This window comes from Pleurodeles waltl, chromosome 7 (assembly GCF_031143425.1).
Source record: "Pleurodeles waltl isolate 20211129_DDA chromosome 7, aPleWal1.hap1.20221129, whole genome shotgun sequence".
Taxonomy (NCBI): Eukaryota; Metazoa; Chordata; class Amphibia; order Caudata; family Salamandridae; genus Pleurodeles; species Pleurodeles waltl.
The window spans coordinates 604221358-604238181 of NC_090446.1; the positions used below are offsets into that span (position 1 = coordinate 604221358).

General features: G+C 44.8%; 1 protein-coding gene across 4 annotated transcripts in view; it reads right to left on the bottom strand.

Annotated features, from left to right (window-relative positions):
• Nucleotides 1–16824, bottom strand: part of LOC138304453 (histone-lysine N-methyltransferase, H3 lysine-36 specific-like) — a 1084114-nt gene that overhangs the window by 416363 nt on the left and 650927 nt on the right. For all 4 annotated transcript variants that reach the window (XM_069244523.1, XM_069244520.1, XM_069244521.1 and 1 more), the window contains one exon: nt 16566–16635. In XM_069244523.1, the coding sequence (XP_069100624.1) occupies nt 16566–16635 (70 nt within the window). The remainder of the gene's footprint in view (nt 1–16565; nt 16636–16824) is intronic.

The following is a 16824-nucleotide window of genomic DNA, read 5'->3' on the forward strand; positions in this document are numbered from 1 at the left end:
TAAATCTAAGGTCTGCACCAGATAAATGACATTCTGCTTTCGATCCCAAACACCAAAGACAAAAGGGGGAGGGTTGTTTTAAAACAAAGGCTATGCTAAGCCGCATCAACACCTAGCGGCACACAGGAGCTCTGTTATGCAAAGTTTCCGGGCCCACTCTGGCAGCTGGGTAAGGTGAGGAATGTGCAGTAAGAAGTATTTATCAGAAAATTAATTTCTTATGATCTTACTTCTCCATCATGGGCATTTTCAAATCATCAACATGGTATAACTGTATCCTGCCTGAGAACAGAGGTGGTTAGGAGAGTGTCTCAAGCGGGGAAAAAGGGAAAGTGCCTGAGAGAATTAGCAAATCCCCGGGGACATGCGGCAAGTGGCAGTCCCTTGTGGTGAGAGACAAAATGTGGAAAGTGGAAAAGGCTGAATAGAAGGATATAAGGAGGATTGCTTTTTTACATCTGGGTGAAGTGGGCAACAGGGTGTGTATGTGTGCCAACTATGGAAAGACTAACTTATTGAGCATTGTGGATGCTCTCACTCAAAGTGTAGTTCCCACCGCCGAGAGAACCAGCCAAATTGAGGCAGTGGGATCCGTTTCTTTTTTCTCCAGATACAAGAAAAGTCTAGTAAGTGGACTTTGACTTTCTTCTGTGCAGGTAGAAGGTTTCCTACACCTGGACAAGGCTTACACTGTCCTTTAATACAACACATTACACATGTACATATAAAGTCAATATCTTAGCGGAAAGCAAACATAAGCACAGGAAAAACAATGTTCACAGAAAAAACTAAATTGTGATAATCACTGATTTTTAAAAATGTTGATAATACTGTGTACCAGAGAAACAAGTTCTGGTAGAGACTCCATTTAACCGCAGATTCTTCACCTTAGAATAATCTCCAGGCATCAGACTTAGTCTGGAAAATCTTCAATAGGGCCTCTGACTGCCAGTAGGTGGCAGTGATCGGCTTGGCAGTGTCTGCGTCAGAAGTGTTGTGTGGGGTGCCTATGTAAGCGCCACGCTTGCGCTTACATAGCCATCAGTTCCTTTTGTGACTATTTCTGCACCAAAAACACAGAGCCATGAGTGAATGATGTTATGAGCAAGATCCAGAATCGAGTACGAGCTTCAGTGTGAAGAGCCCATTTTGCAATTGGGGAGGGTCGTGAGGATTCTGCAGTTAGATAAAATCTCTACCAGAAAAGGTGTAAACTGAGGTAAGTAACGTGTTCTTTTGATAGAGACTTCTAGCTGCAGATTCCTCACTTTAGAATAGATACCCAAGTAATACATCCCTGTACATGGGTGTGCGAACTGGCTCTAATCAGGAAATGTCCATCTCGATAGACCTGACAGTCAGAGCAGTAGTGCTTCATGAACGCAATATAGTGATGACCACGCAGCAGCTTGAAGGATGTCCAGGACAGGTACTCTGCTTATTAATACAGTAGTAGAGGTATTGGCCTTGGTGGAATGTCCCCGCAAGCCCTCAGGTACCTGCTTCTTAAAAAAGTGCATACCAGATCTCAATGCAAAGTAAAATCTACAAGAGATGGATATCTTCTGCACAACCCAGCCTATATTCACTCCTGCGAAACCAAGAAAAAGCTGATTGTTCACCTTGGTGGTCTTTGGTATAATCAAAGTAAAAATACAGTGGTCTTTTTGGAGCTCCAATGTAAAAATACAGTGGACTTGTTGTTGCTCCACTCCTTCCTTTGAAGGATGGGTGGAGCAACAAATGTCAGTAGTGCGATGTTTTGGCCAATGTAGAATGGAGTCACCACCTTTGATAGGAAGGAGCGGCGAGACCAACAAACCAGTTTGTCTGGGAGAAGCTGACGTATGGAGGATTAGCTGAAAGAGGCTGAAGCTCACAGACCCACCTGGTAAATGTAATGGCCACTAAAAAGACAGTCTTAAGAGTCAGAAGTTGCAGAGAACAATTATGTAGGGGCTCGAACGGATAGCCCTTAAGAAATGTTAAGACAAAATTAAGGTTCCATGGGAACATGATGAAAATATTATGAGGGAGCAAATGTTGCAAACCTTTAAGGAAAAGTGTCACAACAGGGGACACTGAATCTGATCCAGTAACCACAAAAAGCCAATAGGCAGACAGATAATCCTTGTGCAGTGCTCAAGGCAAGGATTTTCTGGGCTGATGATCACACAGACACCACCACCTCCAACAAGGAAGCATAAAGTGGGTCAACATGACGTGAAGAACACCAAGCCACACATTTTGTCCAAATCGGCAGGTGTATACAGATTTTGTTGAGGGATACCTGGCTAGTAAGACAGCATCACAAATCGGGAGGTAAATCAAAGGCATTCAACTGTCACCGCTCAATCTCCTCACATGTAGGTGGCTTGTGACGAGATTTGGGTGACGGGCCTTGTCCAGCTGCTGGAACAGAAGTCCTCCCGAAGGGGCAGCCTGACCAGAGGACAGATGCTTATACTCAGGAGTTCAGGATATCAAACTCTCCTTTCAGAGAGCTGAGCCTCTAAGGTGATTTGGGCCTGGTCGTTCCAGATCTTCTTGAGAACCCAGGGCAGGAGCCCAGGTTTCATTCTAAGAGGATCTCATCTCTGAGTGAGAGCTGCTTTGGAAACAAAAAAGTGCATTAACACTGCAATTGCACATTCTCATTGGTTGCGAATGGATTGAGCCTAGGATCTCCCCATTGTCAGCAGAGACCTCGCACCACCTTCAGATGTAGATGCCATTCGTGATCCGCAAGGTGTCAACGGTTGTGGTAATCAACCATAGTGTTCAGATATTCTGCCAGGTGCTGCACGACGAGGAAGATGCCCTAGCGCTTGAGCCAAATGCAGAGGTGCAAGGCTTCCTGACACAGGGTCCATTATCCCAATCTGCCCTCCGTGTTGCAATATCATATGGCAGTGGTGTTGTCCACCAACACCTGAACCAGCCTACCCCACATGGATGGGAAGAAGGCCTTCAATGCCAAGCAGAACGCCTGCAGCTGCAGGAGACTGATAGTGAGCTGGGAATCCGCCGGAGACCAGAGCCCACGGACTTCCAACTCTCCCTAGCAGCTGCCAAAGGCAGAAGTGATGCATTGGTAATCACTGTCAACAATAGGTGGGAAAGTTAGAGGGCTCTGCCACTGTTTCAACTGCGGTTTGTCAACCACCACTGCAGATCTTTTGCAGTTTCCCTCAAAATCTGATCTAGGTTGGATAGATTCCCTCGTGTAGTGCCCACTGGGACATCGGATCCCACTGCAGAGCCCACATATGCCATTGAGCGAGCTTCAACAACAGGATGCAGAAGGCCATAGGACCCAGCAACCTCAGTCAGCATCACTAAAATTCAGGACTGAGTTTGAGACATGGGGACCACTGCCCAAATGTCCTAGACTCTCTGCTCTAGAGAAAAGGCACATAGCTGCAGTGTTCGGAATGGCTTTTATGAAAGGGAGCGTCTGAGAAAGAGTCAGTTGTGACTTTGGCAAGTTGACAGTGAACCTAATTGAGGTTCACCCTAGTATGGTGGTGGGTGAAGACTGCCTGGGGTGAGTCTGTCTTCAACAGCCAGTCGTCGAGGTAAGGGAATACTGGGACCCCTGGTCCACTGGTGTGCTGCATCACTTTCATAAACACCCAAGGGGCACAGGTGAAACCAATATGGAGCATAGGGAACTGAAATTACTTGTGGTCTACCATGAATCACAGGTAACATCTGTGGCCTGCAAGACGGAATGTGGAAATACGACTCCTGAAGATCCAATGCTACCACCATGTCTCCGGGATCGAAGGCAGACAGAACGTGATCCATAGTGAGCATCTTAAATTTCTCTTTCCTAGAAAGGCGTTTGAAAAGATGGAGAGCCAACCTTTTTTGGCACTAGAAAGTAGTGGGAATAACAATCATGTCCTCCTGATGTTAGCACCCTCTCAATGGCTTCCTTTGGCCAACAAAGACTGCACATCCTGATGGAGCAAAAAAAAGATGTCCCTCAGTCAGCTGTTCTGCAGATGGTGGCAAGGTTGGCAGGTTTCCAGGATTGGAAGGGCATGTATGACTCCACTGCACAATCTGGCGCACCAACTTGTTGGAGGGTATGGCTTGCCATTGGAGCAGGTGGTACCTGATCCTGCTGCCAATGGGATGGGGGGGCCGTGTTGAGGATCCATTAATCAAGTCTGGAGTCCGTGGCAGTACGCTGGTTCCACATACTCTTTGGGATCCACTGCCCTGGTCACGAAAGGGCAGAGAAGCCTGCAGGCCTGGGGCTGTAAGGCTGAAATTGTGGATAAATGAAGACTGATGCTCTTGTTGGGAACTCAATGAGAGATCTGGGGATGACTCAATTCTCCTTAAAGTGCTCAAGCTCCATGTCCACCTTATCGAATAGGCAGGAGCCAGCAAAAGGCATGTCTACAAGGGAATATTGGACATCCTGTAAACAGCCTGTCTATCTCAGCCAGGTGTGGCAGCTAAAGAGCCACCGCTGAGCCCATAGCCCTGCCTAGTGAGTTAGTGGTGTGTAGTCTGCACGACTAATGGACATTGCAACGTCCCGGTCATTTAGCAGTGCCTGTTTCAAGATTGTCTGTCCCTCTTTGGGAAGCAAGGGCAGCAACTGAGCAACAGTGTCCCACAATGAGTGGATATAGCGACCCAAGAGACATGTGGTGTTCACCAACCGCAATGCTGGGCTTGTGGAAGGAAAGATTATATTCCTGAAGGTATCCAGCCTTGTTAATTCCCTGTCAAGATGAGTCGTAGGAAATGCGCTCAGGCTGAGTTTGGCTATCAAGACCTGCACCACCACGCTCTCAGGAGAGGGATATTGAGTCTAGAAGGCCCAGTTTCAAGCAGTAGGGTGGTGGTGATTGGCACACATCCCGCACCCAGAAGTTCCGGTGGAATAACTGGCCCAGGCTACCATGAGAAATTCAGTGAAGGGCTCATTAATTGGAAGTACAGGCCTGCACAGCTGATCCCTGCTTCAAGCACATCAATCAAAATGTTGGTTTTGACCTTAATAGAGGGCAGCTGTAGGTCAAAGCTATCTGCTGGTTTGCAAATACCAACTTTACCCCTGGTAGGGATAATTCTTCAGAGTTCCATAGCCCTCTTCATTATCACCCCTCTCTGGGAAAGCGGGACTGCCCAAGGATCGCAAATCTAGGATGAGTTGATATGGCCCAGATAGTGCCAGTGTCTACGGGGAGTGGTATCAAGACGGTGCAGCCTCGGAGTCAAAGAGAACAATAGGGTTCTCCTAAAGAAGCATCGTGGCACTGGAAATGTTGGCGAGAGGATATTGGCTGGCACAGATGTTGGTGTCCCCATCAGTCCAGATCCGGGGCTAGATCCAAAGGGCCCAGCTGGCATCAGACAGAAACTCAGCTCCATGGAGCCTGAAGGCATGATAGAGGAAGCTGATGGCCTAAAGATGGAGTGCATGGCATCATTGATTTCCCTGAGTTGAGCAGGGGTAGCTCCAGCTCTATGGAACACTGGGAAGTGGGGAGCGGACCCAGCTGCAAGTTCTGTGAGTGGAGACTGGGAGCAGGGCCTAGATGCAGTGCCGAAGAGCACTTCGACTTCTTGTGCGTCTTTGACTTGCACCACTTCGACGATGATGACTTGAAGTGGGATGTCCAGACCACTGTTTGTATCAGATAGTGAGCATCTGGGTAGAACTCTATCCAAACATAACCCCCTACTCTTGAGACTCATCATCACTGGCAATGCAAATACAGCCACTACATGGCTGGTGCAGTGAGAGGTTATGCAAACAGTTGTCAGAGGTCACTGCATATACACACACTAATTGGTGCAAGGGGTATGCTGAAATGGGATCGTACCCAATAGAAGAGTACTCTGAGGGGACTGGAGCCAAAGCTGTGATTGAAGATGTGGCACGAACCACTCTGCGGGGTGAGCGCCATGCCAACTTCCTTGAGTCTTTAAAAAACCTAGACTATAGGGCATATCAAGCAAAAGTGCATACAGAAGGGTTTAAACCTAGTTGTTTCTTGGCATGGCTGGTTAGAAGAGAGACAGCACATATGCCAGTAACAGCTATTCGTATGGGACTATCTACTATAGCATACTCACAGGCAGACATCCACCAACACCTATGCCACCCACTAACAACTCTACTATAGCCCCATGCAAGACATGCAACACCCAGGACCAAAAGATTACCTGGCCATCACCACATCCCCGACATGGCAGCAGAGCAATGGACTGGCTCTGAATGCCCAGATATCGGAGCAGGCAATCAGATGTGCCATAAGCAGCTTTCCAGCCTGCAAAACTCCAGGGTACTGATGGTTTGCCCATAGACGTCTATAAAACGTATGTTGATCTATTAATCCTAAAACTATTTGAATCATACAACACGGTACTGGCAGCGGGGTGCTTACCTTACTCCGAGTGCAAGTCTCTTTTGGTTTCCCTTCCCAAGCCAGTCTAAGACGCCCTTGAAGATGCATTCTTTAGGCCACTAGTCATGATGGGATGTGATTACAAATACTTTGTAAAATTCTCACAAATAAGCTTCTAGAGGGCATGTCGCATTTGTTCCATACCAACCAAATTGGGTTTATCCCAGGCAGATCTACTTCCCCTAATTTGAGATGCCTGCAGAGAATCCTAAAGGAAGCCCCGCTGTAATGGCCACATTTTATCTGCTTGGTCTTAGACCATGCAAAAGCCTTTGACATGCTGAACTGGAACTATATGTTTGTAATGCTTTACCGAGTGGGTGTACTGGGCAAGAAAACCAATCTGGTCAAACAGCTATATAGAGACCCAGGGCCAGGGAAAAAATGGTCAGATAATATCAGCTCCATTTTCAGTGGACCGGGGAAGGTGTCACATTTGCCCTTTGTCCCCGCTGCCCTTCACTCTAACGAGAAGCTAAGCCACTCCAGAAGAACCTGGGGTATTCCTATCTGACGGGAGACGCATGAGGTATCATTGTATAACAATGAAGTTCTCCTCTATGTTATGGACATATAGGAAGGGATGCAAGATAAAGAAGAATCGCACAACTTCAAGAGCAGCTCTGTCCCGGGGTGAAATGGACAAAAACATTTCTGTTACATCGGGACTGTCCTCCATAGACTACCATGGTAGATAATTCCCAGATTAAATGGGAAAGCCACACGTTACGATCCTTGGGTATTAATATATCCCATCCTGCTCCTGATCTTCTTGAGGACAAATAAATGACAGCCATCACCTACCTCTGGCCCCAAAGTCCATTTTGGTAATTGTTTTTCCTCACTGTACAGAGCAGGGTCGTGTTATCTAAAATGGTCATGCTTTGGAAGATGCTCACTTACCTTCCAAACCTATCCATTACCATCCTCCACAGAATGTTTTGTATGCTGGGTGAACTGGGTTGGAATGCAGGCAGACAGAGAGTTGCCCTTACTAAAATGCAATTTTCCACTGTTAGACTTGGCATCCTTGGTGTGGTCTCCTCTAACTTTTTGCCTCTGTTTCCCAGGTTGCTGATGTGTGCTGGACTCTGTTTTTGCTACTCTGGGCACTTTACCACTGCTATCCAGTGGTAAAGTGCAAGTGTTCCTAAGTAAAATGTATGTGTAATTGGATTTCCATGATTGGCATATTTGATTTACTGGTAAGTCCCTAGCACAGTGCACTAGAGGTGCCTAGTGTCTGTAAATCAAATGCTACTAGTGGGCTGGCAGCACTGATTGTGGCACCCACATTAGTAGCCCTGTAAACATGGCGCACACCTGCAACTTCAGTGTGTGTGTGTGTGTGTGTGTGTGTGTGTGCAGCTTTTAACTGCCAATTCGACTTGGCAAGTGTACCCACTTGCTAGGCATAAACCTTCCCTTTTCTTACATGTAAGACACCCCTAAGGTAGGCTATGACATACAGGGAGTGCAGAATTATTAGGCAAGTTGTATTTTTGAGGATTAATTTTATTATTGAACAACAACCATGTTCTCAATGAACCCAAAAAACTCATTAATATCAAAGCTGAATATTTTTGGAAGTAGTTTTTAGTTTGTTTTTAGTTTTAGCTATGTTAGGGGGATATCTGTGTGTGCAGGTGACTATTACTGTGCATAATTATTAGGCAACTTAACAAAAAAAAAAAATATACCCATTTCAATTATTTATTATTACCAGTGAAACCAATATAACATCTCAACATTCACAAATATACATTTCTGACATTCAAAAACAAAACAAAAACAAATCAGTGACCAATATAGCCACCTTTCTTTGCAAGGACACTCAAAAGCCTGCCATCCATGGATTCTGTCAGTGTTTTGATCTGTTCACCATCAACATTGCGTGCAGCAGCAACCACAGCCTCCCAGACACTGTTCAGAGAGGTGTACTGTTTTCCCTCCTTGTAAATCTCACATTTGATGATGGACCACAGGTTCTCAATGGGGTTCAGATCAGGTGAACAAGGAGGCCATGTCATTAGATTTCCTTCTTTTATACCCTTTCTTGCCAGCCACGCTGTGGAGTACTTGGACGCGTGTGATGGAGCATTGCCCTGCATGAAAATCATGTTTTTCTTGAAGGATGCAGGCTTCTTCCTGTACCACTGCTTGAAGAAGGTGTCTTCCAGGAACTGGCAGTAGGACTGGGAGTTGAGCTTGACTCCATCCTCAACCCGAAAAGGCCCCACAAGCTCATCTTTGATGATACCAGCCCAAACCAGTACTCCACCTCCACCTTGCTGGCGTCTGAGTCGGACTGGAGCTCTCTGCCCTTTACCAATCCAGCCACGGGCCCATCCATCTGGCCCATCAAGACTCACTCTCATTTCATCAGTCCATAAAACCTTAGAAAAATCAGTCTTGAGATATTTCTTGGCCCAGTCTTGACGTTTCAGCTTGTGTGTCTTGTTCAGTGGTGGTCGTCTTTCAGCCTTTCTTACCTTGGCCATGTCTCTGAGTATTGCACACCTTGTGCTTTTGGGCACTCCAGTGATGTTGCAGCTCTGAAATATGGCCAAACTGGTGGCAAGTGGCATCGTGGCAGCTGCACGCTTGACTTTTCTCAGTTCATGGGCAGTTATTTTGCGCCTTGGTTTTTCCACACGCTTCTTGCGACCCTGTTGACTATTTTGAATGAAACGCTTGATTGTTCGATGATCACGCTTCAGAAGCTTTGCAATTTTAAGAGTGCTGCATCCCTCTGCAAGATATCTCACTATTTTTGACTTTTCTGAGCCTGTCAAGTCCTTCTTTTGACCCATTTTGCCAAAGGAAAGGAAGTTGCCTAATAATTATGCACACCTGATATAGGGTGTTGATGTCATTAGACCACACCCCTTCTCATTACAGAGATGCACATCACCTAATATGCTTAATTGGTAGTAGGCTTTCGAGCCTATACAGCTTGGAGTAAGACAACATGCATAAAGAGGATGATGTGGTCAAAATACTCATTTGCTTAATAATTCTGCACTCCCTGTATACTAATGTGTTTTATATGTCCCGACAGTGAAATACTGCCAAATTCGGTTTTTACTGTTGCAAGGCCCATCTCTCTCATAGGTTCACATGGGGGGTGCCTTTAAAAATGATTAAAGCGTAGATTCCCTTTGGGAGCAGATAGACATTTGGAGTTTGGGGTCACTGACCTCACAATTTAAAAATACATCTTTTAGTAAAGTTGGTTTTGAGATTGTGTGTTTGAAAATCCTACCTTTAGAAAGTGGACATTTTCTTGCTTAAACCATTCTGTGACTCTGCCTGTCTGTGGATTCCCTGTCTCGGTCAGTTTCAGTTGGACTGTCTGCACCTCTCTAGACAGTGACACAGAGGGAGCTGGGGTGTACCCTGCATATCCTGATGAGCCATCTGTGCTAGGAGGGAGGGGAGGAGTGGTCACTTACACCTGAAAGGGATGTGCCTGCCCTCACACAATGCAGTCTACAACCCCATGGTGTGTGTCTGGGGCCTGGCCTGGGCAAGGCAGGATTTCACAAACAAGAGAGACTTTCCTTTGAAGTAGGACTACCTCAAAGGCCAAAATGTGTATAAGAAGAGCACCCAAAACCACAGACTTTAGATCACTTCTGGACATCCAGAAGAACCTCTGTCTGGAGAAGAGCTTAAGAGCTGAGGGGGAAGTGCTGCCCTGCCTGTGACTGTGCTTTTTGGAGCTATCCTGCAGTTGCTGCAAGGGGACAAAGACTGGACTTTGTTGTGCATTCCTGCTTGAGAAGAAATCTCCAAGGGTTTGTCCTGAGCTTGCCTCCTGTTGTTGAAGTCTCAGGGCCATCAAAGACTTCTCCTTCCAGCGCCTAGACTCTCTGCTGAGACTCCTGCCCTGCCAAGTGGTGCCCTATCCAGTTCCTGAGGCCTTGGAAGGTGAAGCTGGCAGACCAAGACAGAAAATCCATGCACAGACCGCAGGGCGGGGAAAATATTGACGCTCCTTCCGAGATGCATCTGCAAAATAACGCACCCATGCGTGTTATTTTGACGCTACCCAGGTACTTTTCAATGCTAACAGTGTTTTTACCGTCTACAAAAGAATGTAAGACTTTTGCTTTTAAAATTAATAACTTGACAGGTGTATGTTGGATTTTTGTCGTTTTGGTCTTGTTTTGTTTAGATAAATATTTCCTATTTTTCGAAACCTGTGTTGTGTCATTTTGTAGTGTTTTCACTGAGTTACTGTGTGTGTTGGCACAAATACTTTACACCTAGACTCTGAAGTTAGCCCTGCCTGCTTGTGCCAAGCTACCAAGGGGGTGAGCGGGGGTTAACTAAGGGTGATTCTCCTTTACCCTGACTAGAGTGAGGGTCTTTGCTTGGACAGGGGGTAACCTGGCAGCCAACCAAAGACCCCATTTCTAACATCCACAGATAATGCCGGATTTGGGACACCAAATTTTAAGCACTATTATCTTGTGGGCCAGCTTCAGTGGTTGGCCAGCTGGCTGGCAGGGTGAGGTATCAGCCACATTTGGAAGAGATGCGCTACATAAAGTGCGAAAACTGTTCCTTTCTAAAGCATCACTACGTACCTCACCACTTTACTACAAGTGTCACAAACTGGAAGGGGCTGCCCCTCCGCTATGGCGGAGGAGTCGCTCAGCTGCTGAAGCGGAAAAATAAAGGGATAGTAAAAGTATTTTATTATCACTTTATTTTTGCCGCTTACATAGGGTGGGGCCAGTCTCCTCCACGTCAACAAGTGGAAGCAGAGTAGTGGTGTGCTTCTGAGTGCGCATGTCAGCTTTGGCCGGCCGTCTAAGGCCGGCCAAACTGACATGCACACTTAAACTCTACACCCGGCTGTATTCTACAGACTGAGTGGCATTTCTGATCGCTAAGGTTAATTGCAGCACTTGTAACAGCATGAGAGAAGCGTATTGATGGTTAGGGAGGGAAGAAGACGAGAGGTGGCAGGAGCAGCGGATCACGGAGGGGCAGGTCCTTTTTTTTTTTTCTTTCTCTGCTCTCCTGTGCCACCCGCTTTGCACACTACCCTCCTGCCCCCTTACCCGTTCCTGGCAGCAGCCACAACTGAAACTAGCTATAGGCAAGCTCTGTAGATATCGCCCGGGTGGCTTATTTTGCACCAGACATCCCTCTGGAAACTCTGGCGGCCTTCTGAGCAGCAGCAGGGAGATTAGGAGACAACTCACTAGGCCTGACCAAATTCAGGGACCTATTTCAAAAGGACAACCTGAACCCCTTAGTCTAATGTTGAATGAAACCAGCATCCTTTCTAACACATAGAATCTTGGTCCTTGAGCTAGAATGTCTGTGGGGTTTCACAGTCAAAGAATCCCCCCTCCTCCCAACCCCAAAAGCTCAAACACTCTTCTCATTTGGTAATGTAGGAAACTAATATCATGAATCTTAAGAGCCATTCGAGATAGAACTGTTGACTGCCTTGGGTCAGCAATAAGAATAAGATCTAGGGTGCTGTTATGCCATTAATTGTGTTTGACCAATGACTTTGTGTTTCACCACTGCGCATATTAGTTGATCAATGTTCATTAGAAGCACATTACATGCTGTATTCAGTTTAGCTGCCTATTGGCTTTAACGTGTCATTAGACATTACATTTGGTATTTAGGTTAGCTGCCTGTTGGCTTTAACATGGCATTAGACATTACATTCTGTATTCAGTTTAGCTGACTATTGGCTTTAACGTGGCATTAGCCATTACATTTGGTATTTAGGTTAGCTGCCTATTGGCTTTAATGTGGAGTTAGACAGCGCAGATGAGACATTGCAGATGAGCTGTGTTTTTCCACATGGTAGACCAAGCTGTGTTTTTCAAATTGAATTCACACGAACCTTAACGTGATAAGAGAGCGTATATTTGGTGTTTACCTCTCAATCCAGCCTGGGAACGAACAAGAAGTTTGGAGACTTGGCCACTCTCCAGGCTCTTGTTTGGTTCCCCCCACTGAGCCAGCATGTTTAGACTAAGTGGCCTGTTAGCAGGCTTTTCACGGTGGCCCTGGGCAGCAGCAAGGGGACATTTTCCAGGACTTCAGTCAGGATAGGACATCAGCTGCCTGGCCTCCCGTTTGGGTGGAAAATCTCTTTCTCGCAGTTTAACAGGAGTCATCAACTTGCAGGTATGAGAAGGATGACGAGCAGTGATAGGCCCTACGGTGATGACATTTTGACTTTTATTCTTTCCTTTGAAGTTATGCTATAATATAATCACATGTATTTGCAGTGTACATTGCAACCGAGAAGTACTTTGATATACTTTGCTTTCATTGCTGCAACTACTTTTAAACGTGTGCTTCCAACCTAGTAATCTCGTCTCTCAGGAACCTCGTGGTGAAGTAATAATAAATGTCTTCTTCAAACTAGAAGTGCATTCCAGAGAAGTTTTGTAAGCTCGGTCATAAGATAAGGAAAGCAAAACAGGTGCCCCATAACATCCAAAGAACGGAAAAGAACACTCATTTATCCATGCAAGAACTCCTGCAATGTCCAATTCCAATATATACAGCACAACATCGTCCACAAGGCCTATTCCACACGTCTACATTCCACAGAATATATCCTACAGCATCTCCCGATTGTCCCACTGTCCTCCATCTCAAGCTAACATGATACACATGTTCTAGGACTGTACGCAAGCAAGAATATTCTAGAATGACATCTGTACAACACTACCGCGTATAACAGGATGACAAGACCTGAACAACAGGGGCAGTTGTGACTTGAGCCTTTATAAATGAAAAAGGGCAGGGGCCCGCCATCTGCTTCATCGCTTTAGCAATGCCCCTGGCTAGACATGTGATAGTGATGACGTGGAAGGCAGCGTCGCTCCCAGGGGTCCCACATTGGCAAACCGCATTATGGCAGTGGGAGTTCCACGGGCCACGTAAACATCCCATAGCAACAGCATGGGATGAGTTCATACACGTACTCTAGACTGATCTCAACGATGATCCCCGACCATAGCGAACAACTGAAACCCCATATCACAGTATATAGCAGGTTGAGTTAAAAATACAGGCATTATGCTAGCATGCTTGCTATGGGTACAGCACGCTCGGCAAGGCCACCAACCAATCTTCAAATCCTAATTCTAGGATGCCTTTTATCAGTGATGAAGGCTCATAGTTTGAAACTTTGGTCCTTTCATTTCTTGTTGTTGTTTTAGAAACGATGCGACCATCCTTAGTCTATCCTCCGCACTGATAATCTGATACATTGTACGCAGCAGGTATAATGTAATATACTTCGTCCTGTATGGCTATTGCGAACTTGATGTTATCTAGTACTGCAAACCTCAACCAACAATTTAAAAAAGAACATCTGAGCTAGGCATACAAGGCAAAATCAAGCAAGCCGCTATTATGCTGGTTCTATATTGAAACCACTTCAGCACCAATCCCACAGTCCTGCTATGTCAAAACAGTCTTTATGATTAGTTGCCCCTGTGAGTAAACTTGGTAATTGTCACGGCTAGCTCAAGTACATAAAACATTCAGCGTATCCTAGACCCAAAATACAGTTGGGCAGCGCCACTAAAACTGACAAGATATTGGGGTGTTACAAGATGCAAAACTTTAAATGAGTTTTATAAAATAAAAAAAAGAAAGAAAAAAAAAATGTTGGGACCACATGATAACATGTATAAAAATATGTGCCAGGAACAGAACCCTTTTTGGATATGGTGGTTTCACTCTATGATTTCTCTTTGTGCATACAATTGCAGTTAGGGAGATTGGCTTTATGTGCCTGTAAAATGGTCAAGGATTAATATGTTCCTTTGAGGATGTTCACCTACGTTCACGGAAAATGGACAATTTCTGTTATTGTGTATGTCCTACAAGATGATGACTTAGATTGACATTTAGGAGCAGCAAAAAAACGAATGAATGCAATAAATCATGGAAAAGTAATGCACAGCGTCAATTGGCTTGATGCTGCCAAGCTGATAACATTTTTCACTTCTAATTACTGTTCCAAAATTAATACACTTTGGCATGAACAGAACCTGCTTTTTAAATTTAAGACTATCTTCTAAGCACCTCACTTGGGTTTTGAAAAGGGTACTAATATTCTGATATGTGCATCTAGAAATTCTAATAGACAATGCAATATTAGAACTGCATACATGTACCGTTGGAAAGAATTTTTATATGGCTATCTATCATAACTTCCAGGCTAAATGCAATGAAATATTAGTCACAAATCTGTACTATACAGGAAACAAACAAAAAAAGTACAAATATCTCAATTTGATTTAAGTGACAAGAAAGTTGTGCAGGGGATGTAATAACTGAAATTTGCACACAGTACCATGGAAATCATCTTTGCATGATACCGTACATTTTTTGCAAATATTTATTGAGCAGTTCTGCCCATGTGGATCAACAAAACAAAACGCATTTTATGTGCTTTCTTTTACTAATTAAAATCCAAAAATAAACACTAAATATTTAGGAAAAATTATAAGGCTGTTCTAATATTTGGTTTTGGAAGTCAAATATGAGCCACCTGCTGTAATATATGTAACTTTGCTTTCAAAATAAACAAATTCGACTGACTTAGGTGGAAGACCAAGTTACTTACCTTCAGTACGATCAGCCGATCTAGCCACACATTCGTTACTTTAGAATCATCTCCAGGTGTCAGACTGGATCTGGATTTTTTTTTTGTCATCAGTACCCCTGAACGCCGGTAGGTGGCGTCCTTCAGCTCTGGATGGCCTCGTCCATGCTGGAAGTGATATGTGTGATGTCTATACAGACGCCACCCCAGCACACCGATGTCAGTTTCTCTTCACAACTTTCCACGCCATGAGCACGAAGAACACCAACCACTGGTGTGGAAAACTAGGGCCATGATGAGGAACAACCCTGTCCCTAGAAATCTGTTCGCAGAGCAGGGAGGATGACCGAAGGTAAGTAACTTGTTCATCTGGCATAGAGTTCTAGCCACAGATGCCTTACCTTAGGGTAGATACCCAAGCAATACCTCCTCGGAGGTGGGTTTGCTGAGCAAATCATATGAGGAAGTCCTGCGGGATAAAACCGGCGAAGTGCCCGGTCTAATGGACCTGACTGTTCAAGCAGTAATGTTTTGTGAACGTATGCAACAACCCCTTCATTGCTGCCTGGCAAATGTCCAGGATTTGAACTCCATGTGCTAAAGCAGCGATTGCAGCTTTAGCTCTGGAGCTTTACCTCTGGTGAAATGAGCTTCTTGGCCAATGTGTGGCAGACATCAAGCGGTGACTGGTGCTTGAAGCCGGCCTCCCAAGATGACATCCCTGCCACACTAGGAAGAAAACCTAAAAAAAAAAAAAATACCTTTATAAAAAGTCAGAAATAAAATACGTCAGAAAGTGACTAAGGGGTGGCTCTACTCTGGATCTGTGCTGACTGGCGTGGAAAGAAAAGAACTGATGTCAGTGCACTGAGGAGGTACCCAAATAGACACCGCAAACATCACTTATGGCATAGACAACACCACCTACAGGCGCGCAGGGGTACTGCCCACGAAAGAATTTCTGATCTAGTCTAATGTCTGGAGATAATTTTAAGGTAAGGAATCTGCAGCTACAAGTCTCTATCAGATATCAAATATCTGAATGTTGTTGTTCATCTAAGAATTTTAAAAATGGATGCAAATAGAAAACTATGAGTAATATTTTAGCCTGACTATGTTTAAAGTATAAATATTAAAGCCATTAAAGCAAACAATGGGCTAGATATAATGGATGTTTATTTCACTCCTGGTAGACAATAAAAGAACCGCTTGCTGCCATTTTAAAGGAGCTGCACAGTAGACAAATGAGAGATGGGCAAAACAGATTACTCAATGTACTGTCAACATGTGTCAATTTCCACACTCAGTCAAACGCAATTTAACAATTTATTAAACAAAAAAGATGAAAGCATCCTTTTGATTTTACCCCATTACAACCTCTAGATAGTATCTGGAAATTGCAATGGAAGGTTTAGGGCCAAGAGAACCGAAGGGGCCAGCAGAAAAATCAGCCCATCACTTTCTGGAAGGCATAGTCTTCTAGACATGTGGCAAAGTACATTTCTAGGATAACATACCTGCTCTGGGCCCTGAAGACCTGGGAGTAATAGGAGACTGCCGCATGTCTGGTTCCGAAACAACACAATTCTGCAGAACAGCAAAATAATGAAAATCAGCAACCATTACTTAAATGAATAATAATTGATTACAAAGTAATGTCAACTACACCACAAAAAGGCAGTTTTACGTTAGAGGCACACATGTTGAAAAGTAGTGTGCATGGACTTCATATTATTTGTATATGGCATCTCTGAAATTGATTTGTGTTTGCCTAAG